The 27,191-nt window shown below is 68.7% G+C and overlaps 6 protein-coding genes across 6 annotated transcripts; 2 read left to right on the forward strand and 4 right to left on the reverse strand.

Annotated features, from left to right (window-relative positions):
• Positions 1 to 976: 976 nt before the first annotated feature.
• Positions 977 to 3,587, reverse strand: CHLNCDRAFT_56717 (hypothetical protein; the record flags this gene model as incomplete). Its single annotated transcript, XM_005851405.1, has 7 exons — positions 977 to 1,548; positions 1,737 to 2,072; positions 2,254 to 2,379; positions 2,543 to 2,932; positions 3,059 to 3,190; positions 3,314 to 3,379; positions 3,485 to 3,587. The coding sequence occupies 7 exons, from the start codon at positions 3,585 to 3,587 to the stop codon at positions 977 to 979; spliced, it is 1,725 nt and encodes a 574-aa protein (XP_005851467.1).
• Positions 3,588 to 4,354: 767 nt separating this feature from the next.
• CHLNCDRAFT_49913 (hypothetical protein) lies at positions 4,355 to 6,770 on the reverse strand (the record flags this gene model as incomplete). Its single annotated transcript, XM_005851406.1, has 9 exons — positions 4,355 to 4,537; positions 4,674 to 4,909; positions 5,099 to 5,213; positions 5,416 to 5,503; positions 5,668 to 5,738; positions 5,898 to 6,014; positions 6,141 to 6,182; positions 6,295 to 6,548; positions 6,614 to 6,770. The coding sequence occupies 9 exons, from the start codon at positions 6,768 to 6,770 to the stop codon at positions 4,355 to 4,357; spliced, it is 1,263 nt and encodes a 420-aa protein (XP_005851468.1).
• A 1,014-nt stretch (positions 6,771 to 7,784) lies between these two features.
• On the forward strand, positions 7,785 to 8,894 carry CHLNCDRAFT_13270 (hypothetical protein; the record flags this gene model as incomplete). The annotated part of the gene is made up of 4 exons (XM_005851120.1): positions 7,785 to 7,879; positions 8,139 to 8,310; positions 8,536 to 8,667; positions 8,868 to 8,894. Coding segments are annotated over 4 exons (426 nt in total), but the record flags the coding sequence as incomplete, so codon positions are not given.
• A 2,988-nt stretch (positions 8,895 to 11,882) lies between these two features.
• CHLNCDRAFT_19177 (hypothetical protein) lies at positions 11,883 to 12,158 on the reverse strand (the record flags this gene model as incomplete). The annotated part of the gene is made up of 2 exons (XM_005851407.1): positions 11,883 to 11,972; positions 12,078 to 12,158. Coding segments are annotated over 2 exons (171 nt in total), but the record flags the coding sequence as incomplete, so codon positions are not given.
• Positions 12,159 to 13,337: 1,179 nt separating this feature from the next.
• Positions 13,338 to 15,413, reverse strand: CHLNCDRAFT_137835 (hypothetical protein; the record flags this gene model as incomplete). Its single annotated transcript, XM_005851408.1, has 7 exons — positions 13,338 to 13,445; positions 13,630 to 13,733; positions 13,893 to 14,058; positions 14,236 to 14,520; positions 14,714 to 14,862; positions 15,019 to 15,210; positions 15,377 to 15,413. The coding sequence occupies 7 exons, from the start codon at positions 15,411 to 15,413 to the stop codon at positions 13,338 to 13,340; spliced, it is 1,041 nt and encodes a 346-aa protein (XP_005851470.1).
• A 2,840-nt stretch (positions 15,414 to 18,253) lies between these two features.
• CHLNCDRAFT_9310 (hypothetical protein) lies at positions 18,254 to 21,133 on the forward strand (the record flags this gene model as incomplete). The annotated part of the gene is made up of 10 exons (XM_005851121.1): positions 18,254 to 18,531; positions 18,735 to 18,780; positions 18,934 to 19,015; positions 19,157 to 19,247; positions 19,656 to 19,786; positions 19,932 to 20,067; positions 20,222 to 20,327; positions 20,505 to 20,646; positions 20,821 to 20,913; positions 21,117 to 21,133. Coding segments are annotated over 10 exons (1,122 nt in total), but the record flags the coding sequence as incomplete, so codon positions are not given.
• Positions 21,134 to 27,191: the final 6,058 nt, after the last annotated feature.

Below are 27,191 nucleotides of genomic sequence, written 5' to 3' on the forward strand. Positions count from 1 at the left end.
ATCTGTCTGGTGAGGCCGCCTCTGCCCCTGCCAGGCACGCAGGAGCGGAGCGACGGCACCTGCCTGTGCTTGGGCCGCCGCCAGCTGCTGCTGCCAGTGTTCCCGCAAACCCATGTGCAGGGGCTGACCGCCTGCTGACCGGCTGCTGCCGGGCGCTGCCGCTGCCGCAGATGACCCGCGCAACGTGCCGGAGGGCATGGCGGAGCTGCGTGTCGTGCCGGGCACCCAGGTAGGCCTGCCTGCAGCGCTTCCCTGGGCACCCGTCACGATGGCCCCCGCCACCACCACCCTGCCCGCCGATGCCTGCCTCACTGCTGCCGCCGCCTTGTCCTGGCGCCTGCAGACCAACAAGGTGGTACTCAGCGTGGAGTTTGTCACGCCCAGCACCGACCAGCAGGCGCTGTACGAGGCGGTCGCGGCCAAGGTGCGGGACGGCGAGTTCCAGCGCGACACCGCCGAGGCGCAGTACGGGCTGCTCAGCGCCAGCGTGTTCCTGTCAGCGTACACCAACAAGCTGTGAGGCGTGGAGCACGTGTGCCCCCCCCCGCAGCGCCAGCTGCACCCACCATCACTGCCACCCAGCCGACAGACCAGGCCAGCCGCCAGCTGGCAGCCAGCCCCCCAGTCAGGTAGACCACGCAGCCATGACCCGACTCGGATGCTTCCATCAGACACAGACGCATGCTACACAGAAGACCAGCAGCCTCAGCAGCTCCCACCTCCATCCATCCCTGCCGATTTTGTACCACCTCTGATCTGTCGTGGTTACTCTTGCAAGAACTTGAAAATTGCTCACTACGCAGCGCTGGTGTAATCAATGTCGCAGCTCAGAGGTGCAGCCTTGGTAATAGAATACGAGTAGAATAGCATCCGATGCATGTCAGAAACTGAGGTAGTCTGGATGGCTGAGTGGGATCAAAAATGGCAATGGCGGCTCCCCCGCAAAGTGCGCCCGGCAAGGGGCAGGCTGCCGCGGCTATATGAGAAAATCGGGGTAGGCGTACACGGCGTGCAGGTCGGCGCGGAAGTCCCAGGCGCGGATGCGCGGCGTCAGCGGCGAGCCGTCGGCGATGGCGCCGCCCTGGATCGCCGGCGGCGCAAAGGAGAAGACCTGGCCGTTGCCCAGGTACATGGCCACATGCCTCAGCCTGGCGGGGGTGCCGTACATCAGGAGGTCTCCCAGCTGCGCCTTGGTGTGGTCGGCACGCTTCCACACCACGTACGAGGGCTTGGCGATGAGGTAGGTGGTCACCGAGCGCGGCGTGCCACGCGCCGCCAGGCTAGCCAGGCTGCCGCCCAGCCAGCCCAGGCGGTTGAGCTGGTCGGGGCCCTTGCCAAACGCGGCCCAGTACATCCACGTGATGACCGACACGTCATCGCCGTGGGGGGGCACCGCCGGCGGGCACACGTGGCCCGCGATGCCGCTCCACCGCGCAGGCCACTTGCTGGTGATGTTGATCTGCTTGTCGGCGGCCACCATGTCGGTGGCGATCTTCACCAGGCCCGCGCGGGTGCGGGTCACGCTGGGGCACTTGCGCAGGTCATGGGCTGCGGCAGGGAGCACGGGAGGGGGCGGCAGGGGGCAGGCGATGAGGGAGGGGCGTGGTGGGGCCAAGCGGCTGGGCCGAAGGCAGGGCGCAGCACCGGCACCGGGCGCCTGGCCGCCCCCCGGCAAGCGCTCCCGGCAAGCGCCGGCTGCACGCCCCGCTGCCGCCGCGCCGCGCCGCGCCGCGCACCTGGCCGGCACAGCAGGCGCATCTGGTACAGGCCTCCCACGCCCGTCACGCGCGTCACGTCCTGGCCGCTGGGCCCAAACTTGGCGGACGGGGTGTAGCAGGTGCGGGTCGCCTGGGAGTACCATCCGATGCGGAAGTCGCCCCCGCCGACCTTCCGGATGCGGCAGACGGAGGGGTCCTTGGCGGCGGCGGAGGGCCCCGTGGCGCACACCTGCGCCTCCTTCCACGACAGCTTGATGGGGGCGGGCTGGCAGCCGCAGCGGTAGCCCTGGCCCTCCACCAGCACGTTGCCGGCGGCCTGCAGGCGCCACAGGCAGTAACCGTAGGAGTAGCTGCCTGCGGGGAGGCGGCAGGCAGCGGGAGGAGGCAGGGTGGAGCGTGGACTTAGTAATGCACTCTGGGTTGCAGGGGAGCAGAGAAGTAAGGGGCTTGGCGCGGCTGCCGGCATCGTGCAGCCTGGGCTGGCATCCAGCGTGGCAGGCGCAGGGACCAGTGTGTCCCGTGGCTGCGGGCGTACCGTAGTATGTCTGGTCTCCGCTTTTGATGGCGCACAGGGACACGCTGGGCACGCCGCTGCCCAGCACGACCCTGTTGTTCTGGGTGCAGGTGTAGGGGCAATCGGCTATGCCCTTTGCCATAGTGACTGCACAGCGGGGTGGGGGCCGCGCCAGCGCACAGCACACTCAGTGGGCTGATGCCGTGTGGCGATGCGGTACGGCCCTGGATGGAGGCGGGAGGCCAGGAGCTGTGCCAGGCAGCCAGGCGGGCAGCCAGGCGAGCAGGCGGCGGCGGAGGGTGCCACTCACATGCAATGGGCTCCACCAGCATGCGCCGCCCAGCCTGCCCCTGCTGCGGCGCCTTGCACAGGACCTGCATGTTGTAGGGCGTGGAGGCGCCCACGCCGGCCACCTTGCTGACAAACGCGCCACCGGCGCCAAAGCGCACGGGGTAGGTGTGGCAGGCCCCCGTCTCGCTGGAGATCCAGCCGATCTGGAAGTCGCCGCCGCCGTCCTTGCGGATGCGGCAGACGGCGGGGTCCATGGCGGCGGCCGCGCCGCCCTCCACGCACGCCATGCTGGCGTTCCAGGTCAGCGTGACCGCGGGGCTCCTGCAGCCGCAGAAGTAGCCGTTGGGCGCCTTGAAGCTCTTGTTGATGGCGCCGAAGAAGGCGTGGCAGAAGCCCTGGCTCCAGGTGCCTGCGCCAAGGGTGGCGCCAAGCAGCAGGGGACATCAGGCCTCGCCAGCAGCAACAACAGCAGAAGCAGCCAAGCGGCAGCGAGGGCATGCCAGTGGCACCGGGGTGCAGGAGGCCGAAGGCTCACCGTATTGGTAGGGCCCTGGGCTGCCTCCAAGCGCGCACATCAGCTTGCTGGAGCCGCCGTGCGTGGGGATGGGGACCAGCCCCCTGATGGAGCACTCCTGGGGGCAGTTGATGCGGGCTTCCGGCAGGCTGACTGCAGGGGCAGGGTGCAAGAAGAGCGGTGGGGCGGTCTAAATGGATAGGGGCACTGTGCCAGCAGCCATCTTAGGGGGGGAGGGCATGCAGGCGGGTGGCAGCGGCAGCCGGGAGTGCTCACATGGCGGCCCTGGCCCTCCATCAATTCCGCCTGGCACCTCCTGCAGCGACCTATGGGCGCCAGACCCTGCACAGCACACCGGCCAGCCACGAGACTGTGATCCTCCTGGCATGGCAGGCACACCGCTCACTCCATCTCTCAGCTGGCAGCGGATGGTGGCACACGTCCCACCTGGCACCCAGATGGGCTCGGAACTGGCCGCCGCCATGCTGCCGCCGCAGAGCAGCAGCAGGCACAGGCAGGCGGCCAGCTGCCACAGCAGCTGCGCTTTCATGGCGTGGAGTAGAATTGCGTGATGAGACTGCAGGGGCAGGAGAGGCAGCAGCCTACTCAGCAAGCTGTGCTTCTGTAGCAGCTACCGGCGGCACGGGATGTCATGGCGGCAGCGGCCGCCGGAGGCGCATCAAGGCGCAGCTGAGCAACCGCAAGGCGCCTTTCTCTGGTCAGCGAGACCAGCCAACCCACATGTCTGGGAAGAGCTGAAGTAGAGGCGGGGCGCGTGATGGGAAGGGAGGTGCTGGGAGGTGAGGGGCGTGGACTACCCGTGGAGGCGTCGGGAGGGCGCTGGGGGGATTAAATGAAAAGTAGCTTTCGCTTCTGCCCAGAGTGCTCTGAAAGAGGCAGTTCCTGCAGTTCCCCACGACACCTTCAGGGCAGCTTCCCGCCCCCACCAAGGCTTGGGAGCTACGCTACAGTAGCTCCTACTTACCCTGGGCGGCGGGGCCGGCGGCGGCGGGAGGCACCTTGCGCTGGACCTCATTGGTAGCCTACCTGCTGCAGAAGGACCAAACCTGCCACCTGAGTAGAGTGCGCCACGCTTTCATTCGGCAAGCAGAGCAGGGCGGCAACAGGCTTTCGCCACCGTGGCGGCAGCACAGCCCGCTCTACTCCCAGGCCTGCCTTTCCGCTGGGGGGTTGACCCTCGCTCATGATTACAAGACTGGGAGCAGGAAGGAGCGTTTTGAAATCAGGACAGTGGACGGACAATGGGTTCAGCGAGTGGCGGCTGTGGAAGAAAGAATGGGCCGTTGTGCACACAGCCTACTCGCCCTTGACGGGCAGCCGGAGGGTGAGGGAGAGTGCCACGTAGGCGGCGGCCAGCTGCAGCAGGATGGAGGCTAGGCCCGACCCCACCACCAGCCGCTCCCCCGCCGTCTCCTTCACGCAGTGCTCCGGCAGGTTGACCAGGAAGTCGGCACCCTGGGCCTCCTGCTGGTGCAGGTGCTGCGGGCAGGGGACAGGCAGGCAAGGGCACCGATAGGCACGGTCAGGACTGGGCAGATGGCGACAGCCACGGTCCTCCGCGCTCGAGCAACCCAGCCGGCCAGGCGACACCAGGCCAGCCACACACAGCCCCCACCTTTTCAAACTGCGCGTTCCAGCGCTCGCGCTGCTCGCGCCGCCGCGCCTCCATCTGCTGCAGCGCCTTTGGCGCCTCGCCCACCAGCAGCGTGGAGTAGCTGTCGGCCTTGCTGCGCTCCAGCGCCGCCTTCATGTTGTACAGCTGGATCCTCGCCTGCACCAGCTCCCCGCTCTCCGCGCTGTCGCCGGGGGCCGCCGTGACGTCGGTCAGGGCAGCCAGCAGCTCCTGGTACTCTGCAGCAGGCAGGCGGGGGCAGGGGGCAGGGGGCAGGGAGCGGCGCCTTCAGCACACACGCCAGAGCGCACCGTTGCACGTCCAGGTTGCACGGCTCAGGTGCAGCTGCCTTCAGCACCCCGCCCAGGCGCCGCCCTTTCCGCACGCCAACCCCCTCGGAACATGGCGTCCCTCCCTCCCGCACCCACCCTCGAAAGTGATTTCATCGTCCTTGTTGGCGTGGTGGCGCTCGATGCGGGCCATCACCTTGTCGGCCAGATCCATGCGCTGCCGCAGCACAGCCTTCTCCTCCTCGCTCAGGCGCTGCAGCCAGGCGTGGGCGGCGGGCAGGCCGTGTCAGTGCAGGCGTGCGGTCAGTGCTGGCACGCGACGCAAGGCTCCCAGGTCCTGGGCCAAAGGCACAGCTGTGCCTGCAGGTTGGGCCCAGCTGCTGGCAGGGCGCCCCGCGATGGCTGTGCAGCTGCGGCCCCTGCTGCGCGCCAGCTGCTGCCAGCCAGGGGCTCACCCCGATGGTCTCTGCGGTGATATTCGGGTTCTGAAGCACGCTGGACAGCAGGTCCTCCGCCCTCCTCTTGATCATGTCCATCTTGGACCTGCAGGCGGGGGCGGGCGGCGGGGCATGGTGAGGCAGGAGGCAGGCAGGGGGCAGCTGCGGGTGCCCCTAGGTCTCCCAGCCCAGGCAGAGGCAGCAGGCGGCCTTCCCCGCAGGCTCACGGGCGCAGCGTGCTGCGCCACACGGCCCTGCCCGTCCACCCACCTGATGTACGCCAGGTCCGTGTTTTTAAGCTTCTGCTGCTCCTCCCGCAGCTCCACATGCTTGGCGGCGCCCTGCATGAGCAAAGGGCGTGCAGGGGCACCCCGGTTGGCTGTGATCAAGGGAGCAGCGCAGCTGCACTCGAGCAGGGCTCCCGGCCCCTGCCGTGGCCTCCTGCAAAGCCACGCCCCCTTGCTGCCACCGCCACCTGGGCGACCCAGCCCGCCCCCCACCTGCTGCACCGTCGTCAGCGTTTCTTCCAGCTCATTCAGGCGCCCAAAAACTGCGACCATGGCCTCCTGCTGAGCGACGGCGGCCACGCTCTTCTCCGTGGCACGCCCCCGGTGGTACTGCAAAGCAGTACGGCATGGAACGCGGGTGAGCTGGGGCACCGCACAGACAGCTGGCAGCAGCTGGCGTCGCCGCTGGCGCAATGAGGCAGCATGGCTGCGCGCCAACGCGCGGTCTCCACTCACCAGCTCGGCTAAGGCGCAGTCGACTGACACATCCCTCACCGTCTGCGCGGCAGCGCAGCAGCACCGTGAGCGCGGCGGCAGCTGTGGTCGAGTGCGGGCAGGCCAGGCTCGCGGGCAACCTGTACCATACACACACACCCCTCTTCCCCCTCACCTCACTAATCATATTGAAGGCAAGAAGAATGCCGATCAGGCTGGCAACCAGCTGCAGATTCACTATGTTAGCGGAACGGCGGCGCCCGCCCACGTAGCCCGCCGCACCCGACACGACCAGCACCCCGCCCAGCGCCATGCCGCCCATCTCCGTGAACTGGTACAGGTAGCGCCAGGACAGCAGGAAGACGGCCAGGCCCAGCGCCACGGCGGCCAGGGAGAGGCGGCGCTCCGCGGCCGCCCACTTGGCGGCGCCTGCACAGCAGCCGAGCGTGCAGAGGGGTGGGTGGGACGGGGGAAGGGAGGAGGCCAGCGGGCACCGCCAGGACGCAGCACCCCGTGTGTGTGGGCGGCAGCCAGCGCCCGCGGCTTGCCTCGTCCGCTGCCCACGTCGTCGGCGAGGAGCAGGCCGCGAGGCAGGGCGGGCGCCGCCGGGTAGCCGGCGCTGCGGGCGGCGCTGCCGTTGAGCCCAAACATGGCTGCGGCGCGGTGGCGGTGCAGCCGCGTCCAAGAAGCTTGGTGCAGGCAAGCTCTCTGGCCTGCGGGGCGTGTACACTGGCGCTCCTGCGGCCGCTGGCAGGTGTGCCTTGGGGGTGGCGACCCTGCCAAGGCAGAGGCAAGCGAGGAGTGGAGAGTGGAACTCTCGTGGGTGGCTACTGGATTGATTGGATTTATTAGGGATCAGCGGCGGCAATCACAGCGAAAATGCACTCCACGAGGCTTCACACGGCTTCTTGAGGGTGGGGTGGGATGAGCTGGCGCGCATGAACTGCCTGCTGGCCTCTTGCCTCGGCATTTCGTCCGTTCCCCGCCTCCCACATTGATCAGAGGCAGGCTACCCAGCCACAGACTCCTCCGCCGCGCGGACGTCACCCCCACCCTGCTGTAGCGCAGGTGATCACGCTGCCTGAGCCCTTCCAAAGGTGAAACCTGGTGTTGCGTGGCTCGGACGGCTTGCCGCTGCCAGCCAGGCATGCGCCGCCACCGGCGGCGGCGGCGGCAGCAGTGGTGGCGGCACGCGCGTAAGGAGAGGTTGCGGCAGAAGCATTGGTGTGTCGCTCGCGGGGACGAAAGCTTCCGCACAAGTTTATCTCGCCTGCCGCTGCGTCGCAGGAGTCTCTCTTCGAGCCATGGAGGTTGATAGGGCGGACCTCATCTATCATGAAAGCCAGACGGCGGCCCTGTGCGGGGTGAGGGCGCCCTGGATCTCATGGCTGCATCTCCGGGGGAGGCGCCCTCCTAGCTGCCGAGCTCCTTCGAACCCCCGCCCCTTCCCGCTCCTCGCCCCCGCTCCTCCCTCCCGCCCGCGCAGGTGCATGCCGTGAACGCCGTGCTGCAAGCCCCGCACTTCAGGCAAGCCGGAGCGCTGCCCCGTGCCCGCTCATCTGGCACACTGTTTCCCCTTGCCGCTGCCAGCGCCAGCGATGTAATAGCAGTGTAGCACATCCCCCGCTCGGCTCCTGCCCTGCCCCACGCTGTGCCGTGCTGTGCAGTGAGGTTGAGATGGCGGCCATCGCCCAGGAGCTGGATGCGGCGGAGCATGCGCTGATGGCCAGCGCCGGTGTGGACAACCCAGACTACCTGCGGTGAGGCAGCCCGCTGGGCATGCTTGGGGCCTGCGTGTGGGGCCTGCATGTTGGGCCTGCATGTTGGGGGCCCTGCCGGGCCGGCAGCGACCCAGCCGGCAGCCTTCACCTCAAAGCGCCCCGCCTCCCTCCTCCGCCACTCCTGCCCTCAACACGCCCTCCTGCACACGTGGCCAAGCACACGCACATGCACATGCACGCACCCACACGCCCCCCCCCCCCTTACCACCCCACCACCACCACCACCACCACCCCGCAGGTATGTGGCCGAGGGCAGCGGCAACGTGGCGGAGAGCGGCATGTTCTCCATCCAGGTGCTGAGCCGCGCGCTGGAGGTGTGGGGCCTGGCCGCGGTGCCGCTGACCAGCCCAGACATGGAGGCGGCGCGCGCCGACCCCACCACGCAGGCCGCCTTCATTTGCAACCACCAGGTGGGCGGGGTGGGAGGGCGGGCCTGGTGGGAGGGTGGCCCCGCGGCCGCCTGAAGCTCCGTGCGTGGCATGGGGTGGGCGGGATGGGGCGCTGGACGGCGGGCCCAGCCCCGCCAGCCCGGCGAGGTGACAGCAAGCAGGGCCAGTGCCGTTGGCTTGACTCAGATGGAAACAACAACTACAACACCATGCGCGAGTGTATGGCGTGCCCCTCCCTCCCGGCAGGAGCACTGGCTGACCGTGCGCCAGATCCACGGCCAGTGGTGGAACCTGAACAGCGTGTACTCGGCCCCCGAGCCCCTCAGCACCTTCCACCTCTCCGCCTTCCTGGGCTCGCTGCAGCAGGAGGGGTACACGGTGGGTGATGGTGCCTGGGGCAGGCAGGCTGGCATGCGGCGCAGGCAGGCGGGCGACAGCCGGCGGCCCGGCGCCAGCTGCCAGCCGTCGCGCATGAGCTGCATGCCCGGCAGCGCGCGAGCTCTCCCGCAAGTGCAGCCGCTCACCCACGACGCACTGCGCTTGCCTGCCTGGCCTGCCTGGCCCCGCTTGTACCGCAGATATTTGTGATCCAGGGGCAGCTGCCGCCCAGCCAGCCGCCCGACAGCGTGGAGGAGCTGGCGTTGCCGGGGCGGGCGGGGCGCTGGTTCCGTCCCGAGGAGGCGCGGGCCGCCACTAGGGTGAGAGTGTGTGTGTGTGTGTGTGTGTGTGTGTGTGAGAGAGAGAGAGAGAGATGTAAGGGATGGGAGGATTGGTGCTGGTGGACAGGGGCGAGGATTGCTCGGGTGCCACGTGTCAGAGGCCGCACGGTTGTCCCGCCGTTCAGCCGGCCTTGCTGGCCAGCCTGCCCACCCAGTTCCCGAGCCTATGCCCCGCCTACTTCGTCTCGAGCATACTCATCCACGCTTCAACGCCCACTCCTGGCCGCAGGAGCGAGAGCAGCTCAAGGAGCGGGGGTATGCGCAGGCGGCAGCGCAGGGGGTGCTGGGCAAGGCTGCCGGCGGGCAGGGTTCGTGGCTGACGCTGCGGCGGCCGGGCGCCAAGCGGGCTCTGGATGAGGAGGAGGCGGCGGACGGCGCTGCCCACGCTGAGGTGCGGCGGCGCTCCTGGCGGGCGCTCTCTTGTCCCCAGCCACCTGGCTCCACCGGGCACCTGCTGCCAGCCTCGCTGCCTGCATTCACAGCCAGCAACCGAGCACGTGTTGCTCGTGCTCCCCATTGCCCTTGCCAGCAGGGTGATGACCCAGGCCTGGCGCGGGCGCTGGCTGCCAGCCTGGCGCACGGCGACGGCAGCCGGCCGCACAGCCGCAGCTACGGCGGGGCGGCGGGGTCGGCGGCAGCCGCTGACGAGGATGCTGACCTGGCGGCCGCCATCGCTGCCAGCCTGGCAGACCACCAGGGACCGCCGCCGCAGCAGGAGCAGCAGCAGCAGCAGGCGGCCAGCCCGCGCTCGGTGGCGGCGGGGGGCTTGCAGGACGATGAGGATGCTGAGCTGGCGGCCGCCATTGCGGCTTCCATGCAGCCGGCGGGTGAGCAGCAGGGGAAGCAGCAGCAGCAGCAGCAGGAGGAAGCGGCTGCGGCACCTGCCAGCATGCAGCTGCCGGCGCTGCAGGCCGAGCCCGAGGCGGGAGCAGAGGGCTTTGTGGAGGTGGCGCTGCGGCTGCCCGGCGGCCGCGTGAGCCGGCGCTTCCACGGCGGCAGCGACACGGTGGGGCACTTGGCGGCGTTTGCGGCGGCGAGTGGCGCCGACATGGCAGCCTGCCAGCTGGCGCTGCAGTTCCCGCGCCGCCTGCTGGGCGACTGGGAGCAGACCCTGGCGGCGGCAGGCGTGGAGGACAAGCAGCTCGTGGCGGTTGAGCCCAAGAAATGATGAGGCAGCATGCGGCCGCCCCTGTGCCTTCCTATCCGCATACCCTCGTGCGATCTGTGCTCCATCCGCCAGCACTCTGCACCCGCCACATGCCTTAAAATGGCCCGCATATTACGTAATGTGTGGTGACAACTGGCAGCACAAAGGCTGGGTGAATGGGTGCAGGTGCCAGCAGGCGGCTGTCCGGCCGTGAATCGTGTTTTCGGTCTTGGCTTGATTGGGCGGAATGGGTCGGGGGAGGGCGAGGTGAGAGATTGACAAGCGAAGTGGGAAGGAACGCGGTGAAAAATTTAGAAGGTGACACAGGATTGGCAGGTTGGCTGAAATGGCTTCTGAAAGGTGGCCGTCAGTAAAAGGCTAGTTCGTTGTACAAAGGGCCGCATCAAACAATGCCCACAAGGGCTTATGCGTATCCTTCTTCTTCGCAGAAGGAGGAGGGAGGAGGTCTGGCTCACTGCTGCTTCGAGGCAGGCAGGCTGGCCAAGGATGGAAGAGGCGGGCGGGGCGTCTCGAAACATGAGAGAGCGAGGCGAGAAATAATGGGCTGAGGCGGCACGGTCACAGCTGAAGGCCGCCACTGCTGAAGGCCAGTTTTGGAAAGGAGAACAGTCGGCACAATGATGAAGGACAAAAGGTGGGAGGCTTGACGAGTACCCGCCACACACAGGCTGTGGGTGGCACCGGGAAGTTACCTGGGGATGGTAAAAGCTCTGGCTGTGGGCTGCACGCCGCCCCGCTCACTGCGGCAGCAGCAGGCGCTGCAGCGCCTCGAGGTCGATGCTGCCGATGGCGGCGGCCAGGGCACTGCCGCCGACGCCGACGCCGCCCAGGGCGCCGACGCCGCCGCCGCTGGAGCCCAGGCCCAGCTGGCCCAGCAGGCTCAGCAGGGCCTTGGAGTTGGCGGCGGCCTGCGCCTGCCGCGCCTGCTCCAGCCCCTGCGCCGCCGACGTGAGCAGGGCGTGCAGCCCAGCCAGAAGCATGTCGTCCACCTGGGGAGCATGCGTGGCGGTGGAGGCGCCAGACGCCTGCCGCTCCATGGCGGCCCAGCTGGCGACGCCGGCCGGCGCCGCCTGCTGCTGCGGCGCCGCCGGCGGCCACCAGCTCGGCGGCTGCTGCGGCAGCTGCGGCTGCCGCGCCTGCCGGCGCGGCGCCTCCCAGTGGCTGCCGGCCTGCTGGTGCTGCGCCTGCGCCAGCGCGTGCCAGCCGGAGTGCTGCTGCACCTGCGCCGGCGGCGTGTCCACGTTGCTCCACACCGCGCCGAACAGCGCCTGCTGCAGCTCGGGCTGGCTGTTCACAGACGGTTGGTTCTCCAGGGATTCGAGGAGGGCGCCCAGGGTGGGCCCGCGCGGCGCCGGCGGCGCCATCAGGCGCGTCAGCGAGGTCTGCGACTCAGTCTGCTGGTGCTGCTGGTGCTGCTGGTGCTTGAGCAGCAGCTGCTCCAAGGCCTGGTGCGCCGACAGCAGCTGCGGAGCCTCCGCATGCCGCTGCGGCAGTGGCAGGGGCGGCGGCGGCGGCGGCGGCGGCGCGGCCGTGGCCGCCAGCTGCTGCTGCTCGCGCCAGCAGATGTCGGCCAGGGTGAGCGTCTGCGGCGCGTGCTCCCGGCGCACCGGCAGCGGCTGCAGCGGCCGTGGCCGCCCACCCTCCTCGCCAGCCCCGCCCTCTGGCAGCGTCTGGCCGGCGCGCAGCAGCGCCTTCTCGCGCCGCCGCTTGCGCTTCAGGCTGGCGTGGCGCGCCAGCTGCTCCCGGCACGTGCGCATGGTGGCGTCAAAGAAGGAGAGCGGGTGGAAGCGGCCACACTGTTGGGGAGGCAGGGGGGAGGGCTGGCGGGCGGTTAGTTGGGGTGGCGCGGGTGAGGGCTAGGGCTGGGCGAGGGGGCACAGGCGGCGGGCCGGCAGCGGCACCTGCTGGCAGAAGCGCTGCAGCTGGCCGTCTTGCAGCACCGCCTCCGCCAGGGCATCCTTCTCGCACACTCGGTAGCGCTGCAGGAGGGAGGGGAGGGGTGCGGAGAGGGCGACGGTGGGTGCGGGAGCCCCGGCCGTGGGCGGTGGTGCCGTGGGCCCCCCCACGTACCGGCTCCTTAGGGCAGCCGCCTCAAGGCAAGCGGGCGCCCAGGGCACCCGGGCGCCCCCACGCTCCTCCAACACCCAGCTCACACCTTGTAGAAGCGCTTGTGGTTCATCAGGTCCGCCCCGCAGTGCTGGCAGCGCTGGTTGAGCAGCCGGCCGCTGGCGCCGCCAACGTGTGGCCGGCCGGCGTCGGGGGCGGGGGTGGTGGTGGCGGCCCCCGCGGGCCCAGCGTCCAGCGCCGTCCCCTGCGCCGCGTTCTGCTGCGCAAACATGGCCAGAGCCGGCCCTGGTCACTGCCTGGCAAGGCGCACTGGACGCGGTAAGATGCTGGTAAGGCCGGGGAGCTTAGTGCGGTGCCGTGGTCGCCCCGACGGTGGGAGATGGCCCGGGAGGAGCGGAAGGAGTCGTGGATAGACAGGAGCAGGCTGCTGCCGGTCCTGAGGTGGCGTAGCAGTGAGCCAGGTGAACCAGGGGGCCTAACGAGAGACGTCGTCTTTTCGCGGGTTTGGCTGGTGTTTGATCCTCTTAGTGCCAGTGAAGGCCAGTTCAGGGCATGGGCGAGGCTCTGCAACACGTGCCGGTGCCAGCAGGGGTCCAGGGGTGACAGCACCCGCCGCTGCAAGCTTGCTGGCTTGCTGGCACAGATAAACACTCTGTGGTGCACCACGATGTAGCAGACTTCTGTTCACGCCTCTGTCTGGTCCAGGGGGCAGCACCGGGCAGGAAGCTGAGGGCGCCTACGTGAATGATTGGCGGGGTCTGCACGCACGAAGGGGCTCGGGGCACCCTGCGGAAGCCCCGCGCCGCGGGCGGCGCCGCCCATCTCGGGCCTTGCGGTCCACACGCATCGCAAAATGCGACAAAACACACTTGCACAGTCCAGCACAACTGTGGGAGGCCGCGGGCTGCCCAGCGCCAGGCATTGCTAGCCCTGGAGTGGCGGCCCGGCCCTGTTCAGCGGCCCCCCAGTGGCGGCCCTGCTTCCGCCCCCCGCAGCTAGTCCCGCCGCTGCCGTGCCGCTTGTTGTGGGGGCCAGGCAGGAGACGCACACCCAGTGCCACCGGGGACCCCATCACTGTGCCATGAGCCCTTGAATCAGAGCGAGGTTGCGCCGGTGGTGTTCTTGTGGGGCCGCGCCGCGTTCCTGTGGCACCCGGGGGTGCGGGCCGCGCGGCGAGCCGCAACAGGCAGCTTCCTTTCCAGCTGCAGCAGCATTTGCATTGCCTTGGAACAAACAACAAACTCAGAATAGCAATGACCATTCCGAGAGAAACAAAGGATGGGGCAGGGCAGCCAGTTGAGGCGGTGGTCAGCAGGGTGGCACCTGTGGAGCCGCCGCCGAATCCACAGCGATCGCCGCCTCGAGGTGCCGCGGTATGCCGCCCACCTGCGCCCCCAGGTGTTTGGCAGCTGCCTGCATGGCCGACGCAACTGCCAGCAGCACCTGCGGCTGCTCCCGCTGCGCTGCCGCCGTCGCGGTGAGGGGCATGTCTGCAAGACGGCAGATGGGCAGACCGGCCGCGGGCCGCTTGATGGCGGCAGGCCGGCTTCAAAGCGGTGCACCACGCAGCGTGCACTGGACCTCCACAAGCACTCCCGCCCGCCGCCAGCCCAGCCCGGCGTCCGCAGTACCGCCACGGCAGCACGCACCTGACCGCAGGCAGATGGGCGTCACCGCCGCCCAGCCCTGCCCCACAGCCCACGAGTCGCAGCCCTGCGACAGGTCGCCCCGCAGGCTGCCCGCCGCGTTGCGGAAGGCGCGCAGCGTCACCGCGCCCGCATGCCCCTCCCTCACATGCGCGTCAGCCTCCAGCTCCTGCACCGCACGCATGAGCCAGGCAGGCAGGCAGGGGCGCTGTCGGCCAGGCCGGCTCAGGCTGGCAGGCGCCCGCCCGGAGACGGGCAGCAGACCTGCGCCCCCACACCCCACACCACACACAGAGGAAAACAGAGGCGTGGCAAGGCAGGCGCGGCGCCGGTGCCGCCGGTCCACGCTGCCGCGCGTGCGGCCGGCGCGTGCCTGGAAGTCAGGGAAGTGGCAGTGCTGGCCCTGGTGTGCCAGGTACAGGCCCCGGATGTCCGCCAGCCCGCCCTTGGGCACGTTCACGTTCACCACGTGCCCCGCCAGGTGCGAGGCCCCAAACAGGTGGCGCCCCGGCGGCGGCAGCACCCCCAGCACCGCCTTCATCAGCGCCAGGGAGTAGGCGGCGGCCGCCTCGTACTGCTCCTCTGTGCGGGCCAAGTAGTTGTCCAGAGAGACGGCAATGGATGGTACGTCCTGCGGCGGCCCCGGGGGACAGGGGTGGGAGTGCAGCGGCGGCGGGGACAGCGGCAGGGGCGTGTGCTGCTGTGAGGCCGTCGGGCTGCGGCACGGCGCGCTGGGAAATCAGAGCGTGCAGGGTTGGTGCAAAGCGAGGTGCGCTGCAGCCGCCGTCGCCGGCCCGCCGCGTGGCGGGGCGCGGCGGCCGCACCTTGCAGGCCGCCTCGCGCGCCGCGCCCACCGTGCCCGAGTATATCACGTGCAGGCCGCAGTTGTCCCCGCGGTTTATGCCGCTGACAACCAGCTGGAACGTGGGGTTGGCCAGCAGCGGGCCGTAGAGCGCAATCATGACACTGTCGGCTGCGGTGGAGGGGCGGGGGAAGAGAGTTGCGGGAGCGCGCTGGCGAGCGGGCAGCTAACCGGGGCGGCGCATTGCAGCCAGCATGCTGAGGATCAAAGGTCCAGCACACACATGCTCAGGGGCAGGGCTAAAGGGCGACCAGCGGGTGGGCTGACCTGGGGTGCCGTCCACCGCAAATGCCTCCTCCGCGCCCTCGACCTCCAGCTGCCAGGCGTGCAGGTGCTTGCCCACGCTGATGCAGTGGCTCTGCGCAGACCGCTCCCCGGAAGGCGCAGACACTGAAAATGTCGCAAAGCCGTCGCAGTGCAGGGCGGCTGCCAGTGCGAGCAGCCCCGGCGCCGTGATTCCTGCAAGACGCCGCGGCGGCAAGGGGCGGCAGGAGGGGTCGGCGGTCACCGGCCGGCAGTCTCTGGCTGGTCGATCAGGACATACCTGCACCCATTCATCATGCAGGGGGCAGTGGCTGGCAAGCGGTGGCTGGCGGCGATCTTCATGTGCAGGTATGTCCCCTACCGTCGTCGTTGCTGATTAGAATTCGCGGCTTGGTCATCCTGGGTGAATTCTGGATCAGCGCTGCGCAATGGGGAGCGTCTTTGCGGCATGCATTTTGTTGCGTGCTGCGCCTGGCCTCCCGCGTGCTGCGCTTCCTTCTACTCTGCCTGCTGCCTTGTTTCGCTGCCTGAGTACTGCAACTCGTTCCAACCAAACTTGCAGCCATCGAGGCCTCCCGCTGTGCATTCACTCTGAGACAGCCAGCCAGGTCTGCTGCCCTCCACAGCAGGCGCTGAGAGGCTGCTCGGCAGGCGGTTCAAGCTGCCTGCTGCTGTAGGCAGCCGGCATGCTCGGGCTGAGCGGCTGTCGCGGTTCAAACTTGGACTGCTCCGGCCTCGTGGAGGCCACAGCCTCCCTGCTGCAAGGGATGGGCCAGCTGGGGGCGCAGCAAAACGTGCAGCGGGTGCTGAAACTGGTGAGGGGAGCACCTGTCCGGGTGGCCGCCGCCGCGCCTGCCTGTCACGGCCGCTGCAGCCGCAACTCTAGGCTGCCAACCGACCCATGCTGCAGGCTGTAGCATCTGCTCAGAGCCGCGCCAACGCCGATGAAGAGCACTTCGCAACCCGCGCCGTCTGCATCCTGACCGGGCAAGCACTGGGTGGTCCGCAGCCGCCAGCTGCGGCAGCTTGGAACGCCGCTTGGAAAGCACCCTCCCCCCCTGCATGGCCTGCCCACCTTCGACGGGTGCTGTTGCTGCAGGGGCCTGGAGGCGGCGGGTGAGGAGGGCGCTGTCGGAGCGCTCGCCGCCAGCAGCATCCGCGATGCACAGCAGCTGGCGGCACAGCATGCGGGGCAGCTGTCGGCGCTGCGCGCCGTGCAGGCCGCCAGCAGGATCAGCAAGCGAGTGCTGCAAGCCAGGGGGTGAGCCTGCCACCTGCCTGAGATGTGCATTCATGAGCCGCGCAGTCATGCGCACATGCATTGAACTTGCCTGGCAGAGCCAGCCCTGGAGCCCTGCCCATTGCCCGCCGCTCCTGTCGACGGGCAGGACCAGGAGGCTCCACACCATTCGCTCCCCTGTGCCGCGTGCAGGCCTCGCCCAGCGCCTCGCCCCATCGCTGCACCAGTCGAGTGCCTGGACAGCCTGCGCCGCACCGTGGCAGCCACCACAGGCCCCGAGAAGGGTGGCAGCGGCGTCGGCGGCGCCGCCGAGGGCTTGCACCCGGCATCTGCGGCGGCTGCGGCGACAGCTGAGCGCGCCGCAGAGCTGCGGCGGGTGGTGGAGGATGAGCGGGAGGTGGGTGCTGAGCTGGCGACTGACCCTGCAGACTCCTCCACCTGCCGCCTCACGCTGCGCGTGCTGGCCCCGGGCCGCACGCTGGCAGCCCTGGCAACCCAGCTCATCGCGGCGCAGCGGGCTCCCCACATCAAGGCCCGCCTGCACCAGCAGCTGCAAGCAGGGGCCGCCCGGCGCGCAGCCCACGCCCGCCTGCTGTCCTCCCAGCGCGCCCAGCTGCTGGCGGCCGCGCGGTGCACCCCGCTGCCTCACCCGCGAGCCGCCCTGGCTCGTGTTCTGCAAGAGGCTGTGGGCCAGCGCAGGGTGGCCGGCAGGCAGCCGAGGCAGCAGGCGCAGGCTGCTGCCGAGCCGGCAGCAGAGATGCAGCGGCGGCGGCAGCGGCGGCAGCAGCTGGGCGAGGCGGTGCTGGGGCAGCACAAGGAACTGAAGCGAGCGTGGCGGGAGAAGAGGTGGGACCCGGCGGGCTCGGCAAGGCTGCCTGCCCGTGCTGTGTCTCTGCCTGCTCAGCCTTGCCACGCCCTCTCTGCACAGCCGGCTAAGCCGCCAGACCTTTGCCTGCTTCCCAATCCTCCCACGGTGCTCAAGCTCAAGCCTTGCCGGGCAACCCTGCCCCACCCTGCCCTGCCCTGTCCAGGGCGTGGGAGCAGCGCGAGCGCATGGAGGCGCTGAAGTGCAACGATGTGGGGGAGTACATGCGGCTGGTGGCGGCGGGGAGGGGCGCCCGGAACCCCAAGATCCAGCAGCTGCTGAGCCAGGTGGGAGGGCCTAGTGCCGGTGGCGGGCTGGGTGAGCCCTGAAGCCGTCAGATGGGAGGGGCGCATGACTTGGCACACTTGGTGCCGGCTTGACTGGCCCCAGGCGGCACCAGGTTTGAGACAGACACGCCGGGTGTGCTCATCCCGACGCCGCGCCCGCAGACCGACAGCTGCCTGCGCCACCTGGCGGCCCGTCTGCGCTCCGCTGGCGCCAGCGAGGCGCTGCTGGCCGCGGCCGGCGGCGGCAACGGCAGCGGCAGCCCCACCCCCGTGGCCAGCCAGGAGGCGCTCGACGGCGGCGCCGGAGGCGGGGTGGCGGGGCTGGAGCAGAGCCACGAGGCGTGGGGCAAGCTGGCCGGGGCCTTCCAGGCCGATGTGCCGCACACGCCCAAGATGCTCACAGGCGTGCGGCAGCTGCGTATGGGGGTGGTGTGGGGTGGGTGGGTCTGTCCCATGGGCAGCATCACCCCAAGCGCACATCCTGCCTGCTTTCTTGTGGACCAGCCCCAGCAGTGGGCGCTTGTGAGTGAGGAGCAGGGCCGGCAACCCCACCACCAGTGATGCGTTCTCGCCCCCGCTGCAGGCGGCGAGCTGCGGGAGTACCAGCTGGCGGGCCTGCGCTGGATGGTGGGGCTGCACCAGAGCGGCCTGAACGGCATCCTGGCGGACGAAATGGGGCTCGGTGGGCTGGGGACAACGGCCATGACTGCGTATGTTGAGCACTTTGGAAGGGTTTCCGAGGCGGCATGGCTGCTGTGGTGCCCGCTCGCCTCCCTGCGCTGCGCTTCCCAATACCGCGCTCGCCTGCTGCCGCCCCCACCGTGCACGGCGACTGGCAATACAGGCAAGACCATCCAGGTCATCGCCCTGGTGTGCCACCTGGTGGGCGAGCTGGGCGAGCGGCGCCCCGCCCTCATCGCCGTCCCGTCCTCCGTGCTGCCCAACTGGGAGGCGGAGCTGGCGCGGTGGGCCCCGGGCCTGGGGGTGGTGGCATACAAGGGCTCCGCGCAGGCGCGGGAGGAGGTGTGGGAGCGGCGGATGCGGCGGGGGCGGGGCGGCGGGGCCGGGCCGGGCACACACGTGGTGCTCACCACCTACGACTTCCTCATGTCCAAGGCCGACAAGTGAGCTGGGCTGGGGGGTGGCTGGGGAGGCGGTTGGGAGGGGGCTGGGGAGGCGGCTGGGAGGTGGATTTTGAGGGGCTGCCTGCTTCCCGTGCCGGGGAGTGGCTGGTCGGGCATCGTCCTAGTTCGGCTTCTGCCAGCCAGCTGGCCTGCCTACTGTGCTGACCCACCCGCCGCCCCGCACGCCACCTCCTGGCCCGCAGGCCCCGCCTGTCCCGCGTGTCCTGGAGCTACCTGGTGGTCGACGAGGTGAGGCGGTAGTTCCAGCCTGCGCTGCCTCGTGGCGATGTGGCAGCGTAAAGGGCGAGGAGCTGTGTAGGCACTGTTACCTGCCATCCTTTTACTTGAAAGATCCCGCTGCTGGCTGGCTGACTGCCTCGTGGCATGGTTGGGTGCGTGCAGGGGCACCGCCTGAAGAATGCCGACTGCAAGCTCAACGCCGAGCTGCGCTCCTACTCCACGCAGCACCGCCTGCTGCTGACGGGTGCGCGCCGGCTGGGGGGCCACGGCGGCAAGGGTGTCGCCCAGCACCCGCAGATCGGTCTGGGCGACCCAGCATGCCTCCGCTGCCATTCACGCCGTCTCAGCACCTCTGCTCCGCTGTGCGCTGCCCCGCCTCCAACAGGCACCCCTCTCCAGAACAGGCTGGAGGAGCTGTGGAGCCTGCTCAACTTCTTCATGCCCTCCCTCTTCAACTCCGGGGAAGACTTCCAGCAGTGGTGAGCAGCAGGAGCGGCAGACAGGCATGGCGGGGAGGCATGCAAGCGGCAGCTGATGCGGGCGGCAAGCTTGAAGTGCTGTCTTCACTGCATTATTTCAACACCAACCAAATCTTGCTTGCTGCCATCCATCAAATGCGCGGCTCATGCCATCCCCTCGCAGGTTTGGGGGCGCGGAGCGGCAGGGCGGCGGCGGCGGCGGCGGCGAGGGGCTGGATGGCGGCAGCGACGACGAGGGTGCTGAGGCGGCTGAGGCGGCGATGCTGACCGAGGAGGAGGCGCTGATCGTGACCAACCGCCTGCACCAGGTTTGCTTTTGGCAGCATGGCTGCTTGGCTGCTGCCCTGCTTGCCTGCCTGCTGGCTTTGGCAGCAGCCATCCGCAGCGATAGCTGTCCTCTCTTAGCCCACTCTTCTTCTCCTCCCAGCTGTCTGCGTGTGTTTCGTGGTCGCAGGTGCTGCGCCCCTTCATGCTGCGCCGCCTCAAAGAGTCTGTGGCCTCGGAGCTGCCTCAGAAGGTGGAGCACCTGGTGCCAGGTGGGGCCGTGACACGCACAGCACGCACAGCATGGCACGGCGCGTCCCACCCGGCATTGCTTGCAGTGCTGACTGGCGCCTGGCGGCGCCTCTCCGCCTGATCTAACACCTTCCTGCCTTGCGATTTCCCGGTTGCCTGCCGCAGTGCTGCCCAGCCCCTACCAGCAGGCCCTGTTCCGGCTGATGCAGCGGGAGATGCAGGGCACGGGCAGGGGCGGGCTCAAGGGCGTCAACAATGTGCTGATGGAGATGAGGAACATCTGCAACCACCCGCTCATCAGGTGAGGCCCAGCTGGGGGCGGGGCCGGGCTCGTGGCGTGGCCTGCGCTGCGGCAGATGGAGGGGCAGGTGGCGGCGACCCGCCTCAGGCTGCCACCCGCCGCCTGCCTGCCCGCCTGCCTGCCACGCATGCAGCCGGCTGCACCCGGAGGGCAGCGAGGCGGCGCTGCCGCCGCACAGCCTGCCTGCCGAGGTGCGGCTGTGCGGCAAGCTGGAGCTGCTGGATCGCATGCTGGTGAAGCTCAGGGCAGGTGGGCACAAGGTGAGGGCCGCTGCCTTGCTGTGTTTGAGCGCGCAGCAGGGCACCGCCGGCACAGCGGCAGCACCGACGCACAGCATGTGGCTGTGTCTGGAACCAACCCCGGCCCTTGACAGCCAGCCAAGCTGCCCTGCCTGCCACGGCCACACACCCATGCTACATGTGCATCGCCCCGTGCAGGTACTGCTGTTTAGTACCATGACTCGCGCCCTGGATGTGGTGAGCGACTACCTCGGCTGGCGCGGCTTCCGCCACCTGCGCCTGGACGGCGGCACCGCCGCCGGCAAGCGCGGCGAGCTGGTGGAGCGGTTCAACGACCCGGGTGGGCGGCGCGGGGCAGCGCGCACGGCGGGCACAGCGTGGCGCAGCGTGGCGTGGCGAGGGAGTGCAGGCTGGCGCAGGAAGGATGCTGCGTGGGGAGGGGCGCCGCTCTGGCACGTCTCAACGGGGACCGTCCAGCACACAGCCTACCCCTGGCTGCCCTGCGTGCCTGCAGGCGGCGGCGTGTTTGTCTTCCTGCTCAGCATCCGCGCCGGCGGTGTGGGCCTCAACCTGCAGGGTGCCGACACAGTCATCATGTATGACACGGGTGAGGGAGGGTGATTGAGTGATTGAGTGAGTGAGGGAGGGAGGGAGGGAGGGCAGGCAGGGCTGAAGGGGAGAGAGGCGGTGTGTGAGAGAGCCCCCGGGGATTGGGAGCTGGGGTTGAAGGGCCCGCTGCCAGCACGGTGTGCACACCTTACCCCTGCCCTGTGCACCTGCCTCGGCTGTTCCCGCCCCGCCTGCCCGCAGACTGGAACCCCCAGATGGATCTTCAGGCGCAGGCGCGGGCGCACCGCATGGGGCAGACTCGACAGGTGCATGCTGCAGCTGCGCCTTTGGAACCACCTGCGCTGGGCTGCTCACGCTGGCCTCCTCTCCTGCTGCTCCCTGGCTTGCCCTGCATCACTCTACTGCATCACGGTGCCGTCTACCTACCGACGTACCGATGCGCTGCCTATCCCTGTACCGCCGCAGGTGCTGGTGCTGCGCCTCAAGACGGTGGGGACTGTGGAGGAGCGGGTGGTGGGGGTGGCTTCAGACAAGGCCCAGCTGGCAGACAGATCCATCACAGGTGGGCTGTGCCGGCCAGGCGTGCCCGCAATTGTGTGCCTCCAGCGCTGCTGCTGCCGCCTGACCTAGTGCTGGCGCGTGGTCCATGTGTTCTGCCCCTCCCCTGCCTCCTGGCCCACCCCCTGTGCATCCCTGCGCCGCTCTGCTGAGCTTGGGAGCACCACCTCTGGCCCTGGGTGCTGCTTGACTGCCGGCTATCACTCCCGCCGGCATCTGAGCCCTTCTCGCTACCCACCGCTATCATTACCCCCGCCACACACACGCGCACCATCCCCCCACCCCACCCCACCGCTACACGCACACACCCACGCAACCCCAACACGCTCCCCCCTGGCCCCCAGGCGGCTTCTTCGACGGCAAGACCAGCGCCGAGGAGCGGCAGCGCTACCTGCTGGAAACCATCCGCACCTCCACGCAGCAGCAAGGGGCGCTGGGCGCCGGTGGCAGCGGCAGCGGAGAGGATGGAGGCGGCGGCGGCGGCCAGCTCAGCGACGCGCAGCTCAATCGGCTCGTGGCCAGGGGGGAGGAGGAGCTGGAGCTTTTCGAGGCGGAGGACAGGCGCATGCTGGTGTGCATGCAGCGGGGAGGCTGCTCAAGCCGAGAGGGAGGGCCAGCAGCTGAGCACCAAGTTTTGGGGAGGAGCGGTGACAAAAGCATGCCTGCTGCGCAACCGCCTGCCTGGCCGCCTTCTGTGCAGGAAGCGGAGCTGGCGAGCTGGCAGGCGGCTCAGGGCGCAGCGGCTGGTGGCGGCGGCGCAGGCGTTGGAGGGCAGGCGGGGGCGCTGGCCTACCGGCGGCTGGCGTCTGAGGAGGAGGTGGCGCCGCTGGTGCGCCAGGCTGAGGAGTTGATGCAGCCCAAAAAGGACCAGGATGATGGTGCGTGGGGAGGGGCAAGTGGCGGGGAGTCGATCTGGCATGGGGCTGCGGGCAGCAATAGCACTGGTGGTGACCTGCGGGCAGCCGGCCATGACCCCACAGCTGCTCTGCCGGGCACATCAGGCCGGGAGTTTCCGTTTGTGCACCCTCGCCTGCAAAACCGCGCATGGTCTGCTCCCTGCTCCCTTACAGCGCTGCTGCTGTGGCTGCTGCTGGTGTGCAGGCCTTGAGCTGGGGCGCGGCAAGCGGCAGCGTGGTACCGCCGCCTACCGCGACATCAACGAGCGGGACTTCAACAAGCTGTGCCAGGAGGGAGCAGATGTGGGGCAGGCGCCAGTGCCTCTGCTGGCGCCGGCGGCCGCGGCAGCATCCGCGGCACCAGCTGCACCTGGTGCCGGGCAGACGGCCGCCGCTGCCAAGCGGCGCAGAGTGGCAGATCCACGCGCTGCTCCTGCCCCCGCTGCCGCGGGGCAGGCAGCTCGCGGCGCCAGGGCAGCAGCTGCGCAGCCACTGCAAGCCCAGGCAGCAGCCATAGCTCCGCCTGCCATTCCAGTCTCCCGGCCTGTGCCAGCTGTGGTACCCTCTGCCCCTGTGGAAGCAGCAGGAGCAGGGCCCGCCGAGGTAGCAGCAGTGGTGCCAGAGGCTGCGCCCCAGCAGGCTCGGGAGCCAGCCGAGCCAGCCCAGCAGGAGCTGGTCAGCCGCCCGCTTGGCGCCAAAAAGGCGGCAGAGCGTAGGCAGCAGAAGCAGGCTCGGGCTGCACCCACAGGGCCGGGTGAAGCTGCTGCTGAGGCAGAGCCTGAGCCCAAGCGCCGTCGCACCGGCCAGCAGGAGCAGGAGAGGGCCGGAATTGGCAGCAGGGTGGCTGGAGAGGGCCCGGGCAGCAGCGGAGCGCCAGTACACGTGCCACCTGGCGACAGCAGGGCGCCTGTTGAGCCACCTGCTAAGCGCAGCAAGACTGAGCAGGGGGCCAGCGCTACTGGGGTGGCGCCAGCAGATGCGCCAGCCGATGGCCCTGCCGCCAGCAGCCGCAGGCAGTGCAGCAACTGCGGCAGCCTCACCACCTCGGGCAACAAGTGGCGCAAGCATCCAGGCACAGGGGTGAGAGGGGGCAGCAGATGAGCTGCGCAGGTGGTGGCTGTGAACACAGGGTGCTTGCCTCTCAACCTTCAATCCCCTTCTCCTACCATTCCCTGCAGGCCTGCCTGTGCAATCGGTGCGGCTCCGCTCTTTATGACAAGCACAAGCGCAACCGAGTCAGCGCTGAGCCGGCCAAGGACGAGCAGGTAGGCGGGAGGCTGGCAGGAGGCCGCTCGCCACAGCCAGCCGCTTGCCGCCATTCGGCGCTTTCCACACAAGCTGCCTCCGCCCTGGTTGGCCGTCCTCTGCAGGTGGTGGAGGAACGGCGCTGCACGCACTGCCAGGCAACTGAGACGACCATGTGGCGCAGGTGGGGAGCCTGGCGCACGCTGCGCTTTCTACCCGGACGATGTGCTGCTGGCGCCTCACCCAACATGGTTCCCCATCCACCTGCCTGGGACCCCATGCAGGCACCCCGACACCCGCAGCCTGCTCTGCAACAGCTGCGGCCGCTTCGTGCGCAAGCACGGAGAGCTGCCAGCGCTGGAGGGCCAGGAGGGGGCGGCGGCAGCAGAGGCGCTGGCCGAGGCTGTGGCTCTGGCATCAGCAGCAGCAGAGGTGCGCGAAGCAGCAGCGTGCCCTGATGCCGGACCAGCAGCGGCTGTGCCTGCGCTGCCTGCTGAAGCAGCAGCAGCAGCAGCAGCAGCAGCAGCAGCAGCAGCAGCAGCCGAGCTGCCCTTTGCTGTGCCCGGACCGGCAAAGCCAGGCAGCAGGCAGTGCAGCAACTGCGGGAGCCGCAGCAACAAGTGGCGCAAGGATGCGGCCACCGGGGTGAGAGGAGAGCTGCAGGAGCTGCACCGTTGTTTTGCGGGTGGTGCCTGCCTGTCAACCCGCTCCTCCCCTGCCCTGCAGGTCTGCCTGTGCAACCGCTGCCGGGCCTATCTGGCCGAGCACCCTAAACCCACAGGGATGCGGCCACCGAGCAGGCCGCCGCCTCGCTGCTGAGCATGGAGCGCCAGGGGCAGGTGGCTCCACGGGCAAGCTGGGCAGCAAGGCCACGCCACCGCTTTGCTGGCCTGCTGCGTGTGCCTGCTGGCTGCACTGACAACTGGAAGGGCCGGCGCTGAAAGCCATGCTGCCACGGGTGCCGTCACTGTGCAGGCTGGTGCAGGTGGGCAGAGGTGAGCCATGCGGAGTGCCTGGGCGTGGAGGAGCGAGGGGGCAGGACAGCAGGAGGAGGGCCAACCAGTGAAGTGATCAAGCAAACAATGGAAGGGGGGTGACGGCTGTGTGATGAAAGGCTGCTAACGGCTATCGAACTGAATTGCACTTTTAGTTAGTTAGGTAGTTATTGTATCAGTTAGTGCTATTCAATGTTCCCTGTCATTTAACGCTATTCATCCAATTAAAAGCAACATAACCTATTGCACAGGCAGCTCAGGACACGAGGCAAGCACATGGGAACGACCGCTGCCAGCAGCGGGAGCATCTGCAGCATCAGATCCAGGACCCTGCTGGGGACTGTTGCGACGGCTGCCGCCAAAAGCCATCAGCACGCCTGCCGCTGCCGCCAGTGGTGCCTCGGCTGGCCGCCAGCGTGGCGCACTCCCTCTTGTGCCCGCCCGCCTTCTGTATGCCGCATGAATTACTCTGCGGTGCAACAGCCACTACAGTACAGGATGTAAACTTCCTCGTGAGCTGACCAACTGCAGAGCTGCTGGCTGGTTGCATCACCAGCAGTGCTCCCCGCCTCCCATGGGCACGTGCGGGTCCTGGCCGGTCCAGGGAACTGCCGGCAGCTGTGCCTTTGCGGGGAAGGCCGAGGCCAGTGCCTCCACCTCCAGCCAAGCCATCTACATCCCCAGCCTGCTCCTGCTGCTCCCTTGCCCAGCGCTTGCACAGCTGACGGCAGCTGTCGGCGCGGTCCAGCAGGCCCCGCACCTCTGCTAGCGACCCTGCTCTGCCCCCTCCACCATCGGCCACACTTAAGGGCAAGGGCCAGCACGTGGGAGGCCGTGCAGGCACAGAAGTGTGGGGCAGGCAGGCAGGAACCGGCCGGAAGGCAGCGGGTCAAGCTCCGCCAGATGCCACAGGATCTTCCTCTGCTGGTATGGTATGCAGCAGGCAGGCCAAGGCCGCACCCAAGGGGTCGCAGCTCCCAGCTCTGCGGCAGGGGCACCAGCAGCGGGTCACGGAAGCTTCAGCGCTGGCCCCAGGCAGTAGGCCAGGCAGTGCTGGGCCCTCTGCCGGGGCCGGGGCCCACTGCCATCTCCCGAGGGCAGCGCGGAGCCAGAAGGAAACCCAACCCTGCCCGCCGCCGCAGCAGCCTGAAGGTCTGTGGCTGGCGCGCTTGGTAGGCTCAACCGGCGGCGGTGGCATCCATGATCAGCCAGCTGACGACAGGCGGCCTACACCCCACCACAGCGCCTTGCTGATAGGTGGCATCCTGGGTGGATTACACACCCTGAAGGGATCGCAGATGCAGACATGATATCATGAAATGCACTGCGGCTTAGCGAGGGAACATTACGAATTCATGGAAGAGGCATGTACTGGCAGGGAACGACAGATCTGACGGGTGTACAAGAGGGATGCTGTGTACAAGAAAAAAGGGTCGGGGCCCGCCTGAGCCAGGGAGGCGGCAACACCACCGCCACATCATGCCCAGAGGCGCATGCTTAGAGAGCATGCTCAGAAGCGCGGTTGTGGTGCATCATTTACCAGCTGAGCACACACCGGTGGGCAGGACCCAGTCCCGCAAGAGCAGTATGTTGCGCAAGCCGGCCCGCTGTGCTCCTCGAAGCGCTATGGCTCGGTCCCCATTGCTGGCACAACGTTACTGGTTCTTCTTGTGCTTGTCGGCGGCTGCAGGCGGGGCAGCAGGTGGCCAGCAAGCGCTGGCGGTTTCAGCAGTGGTGTGCGTGCATGGTAGGAGCGAGCCCAGGGGCGAGAACCGTCAGTCAATGTGCGTGCAGTGAGTGTACGTTCCATTGCCGTAATGCGTCCAACGCCCAAGGCCCTACCCCCCCAGCTACTCACCCGGGAGCGGCCTCTGGGCCACTCTCGCCGCCGCACGCTGCGCCTCCTGCACCGCTGCTAAGCGCGCCTTCTGCTCCTCGGCAGCGCGCAGCGCTTCTTCATACGCCTTCCTTCGCGCTCTAGCAGCATCAGCTCTAGCTTTTGCTTCGTTGTAGAGCCGCACCGCGTCCTTGAACCTGGCCTCATCGCTCTCACCCTCTGGAGGGGTTGGGCGAGAAAGCATGGCCGGGACAGAAAGCTCAAAGGGGAGTGGACCGCGGTGGGCCCCGTGGGCGGAGTGGGCCCGGAGACCGTGCCCCCTTCGCAGTAGCGGTTGTCGGCGTAACAAGGATTCTGAAACTGCTGCCGCAAAGCCTTTTGGCTCCGCCCCGCTTGGCCAGCTGGACGCAGGTTGGCGCTTCTCATCGCTTTTGCATTTCATCCCCAATCATTCATTTCTGCCGCATCTGCACCTCGAGAGCAGGGCAGGGCGGAGAGGGGCTTCTTCCTCAAGCGGGGGAGCTGGTGGAACCGCAACATTGAGCGCATCATGCGCCAGGCGGGGCTGCGGGTGGACTCGATAAGCCGCTGGCACTTTGGAACCACCTACCACCAGGCTACCTGGTGGTAGCCTGGTGGTAGCGCGGCCAGCGAAAGAAGCCTGAAAGCGCGGAGCAGCTGTCGGTGGCAACGTGCCCGACAGCTGGCGCCGGCGCCCCTGCAACTGTGTTGTTCGAAGCTCCCCCCTTTTGCGGTTGCCATCAGTTGGTTCCTCGCCCCCCCC

The sequence above is a fragment of the Chlorella variabilis genome (genome assembly GCF_000147415.1).
Source record: "Chlorella variabilis unplaced genomic scaffold CHLNCscaffold_2, whole genome shotgun sequence".
Lineage (NCBI taxonomy): Eukaryota > Viridiplantae > Chlorophyta > Trebouxiophyceae > Chlorellales > Chlorellaceae > Chlorella > Chlorella variabilis.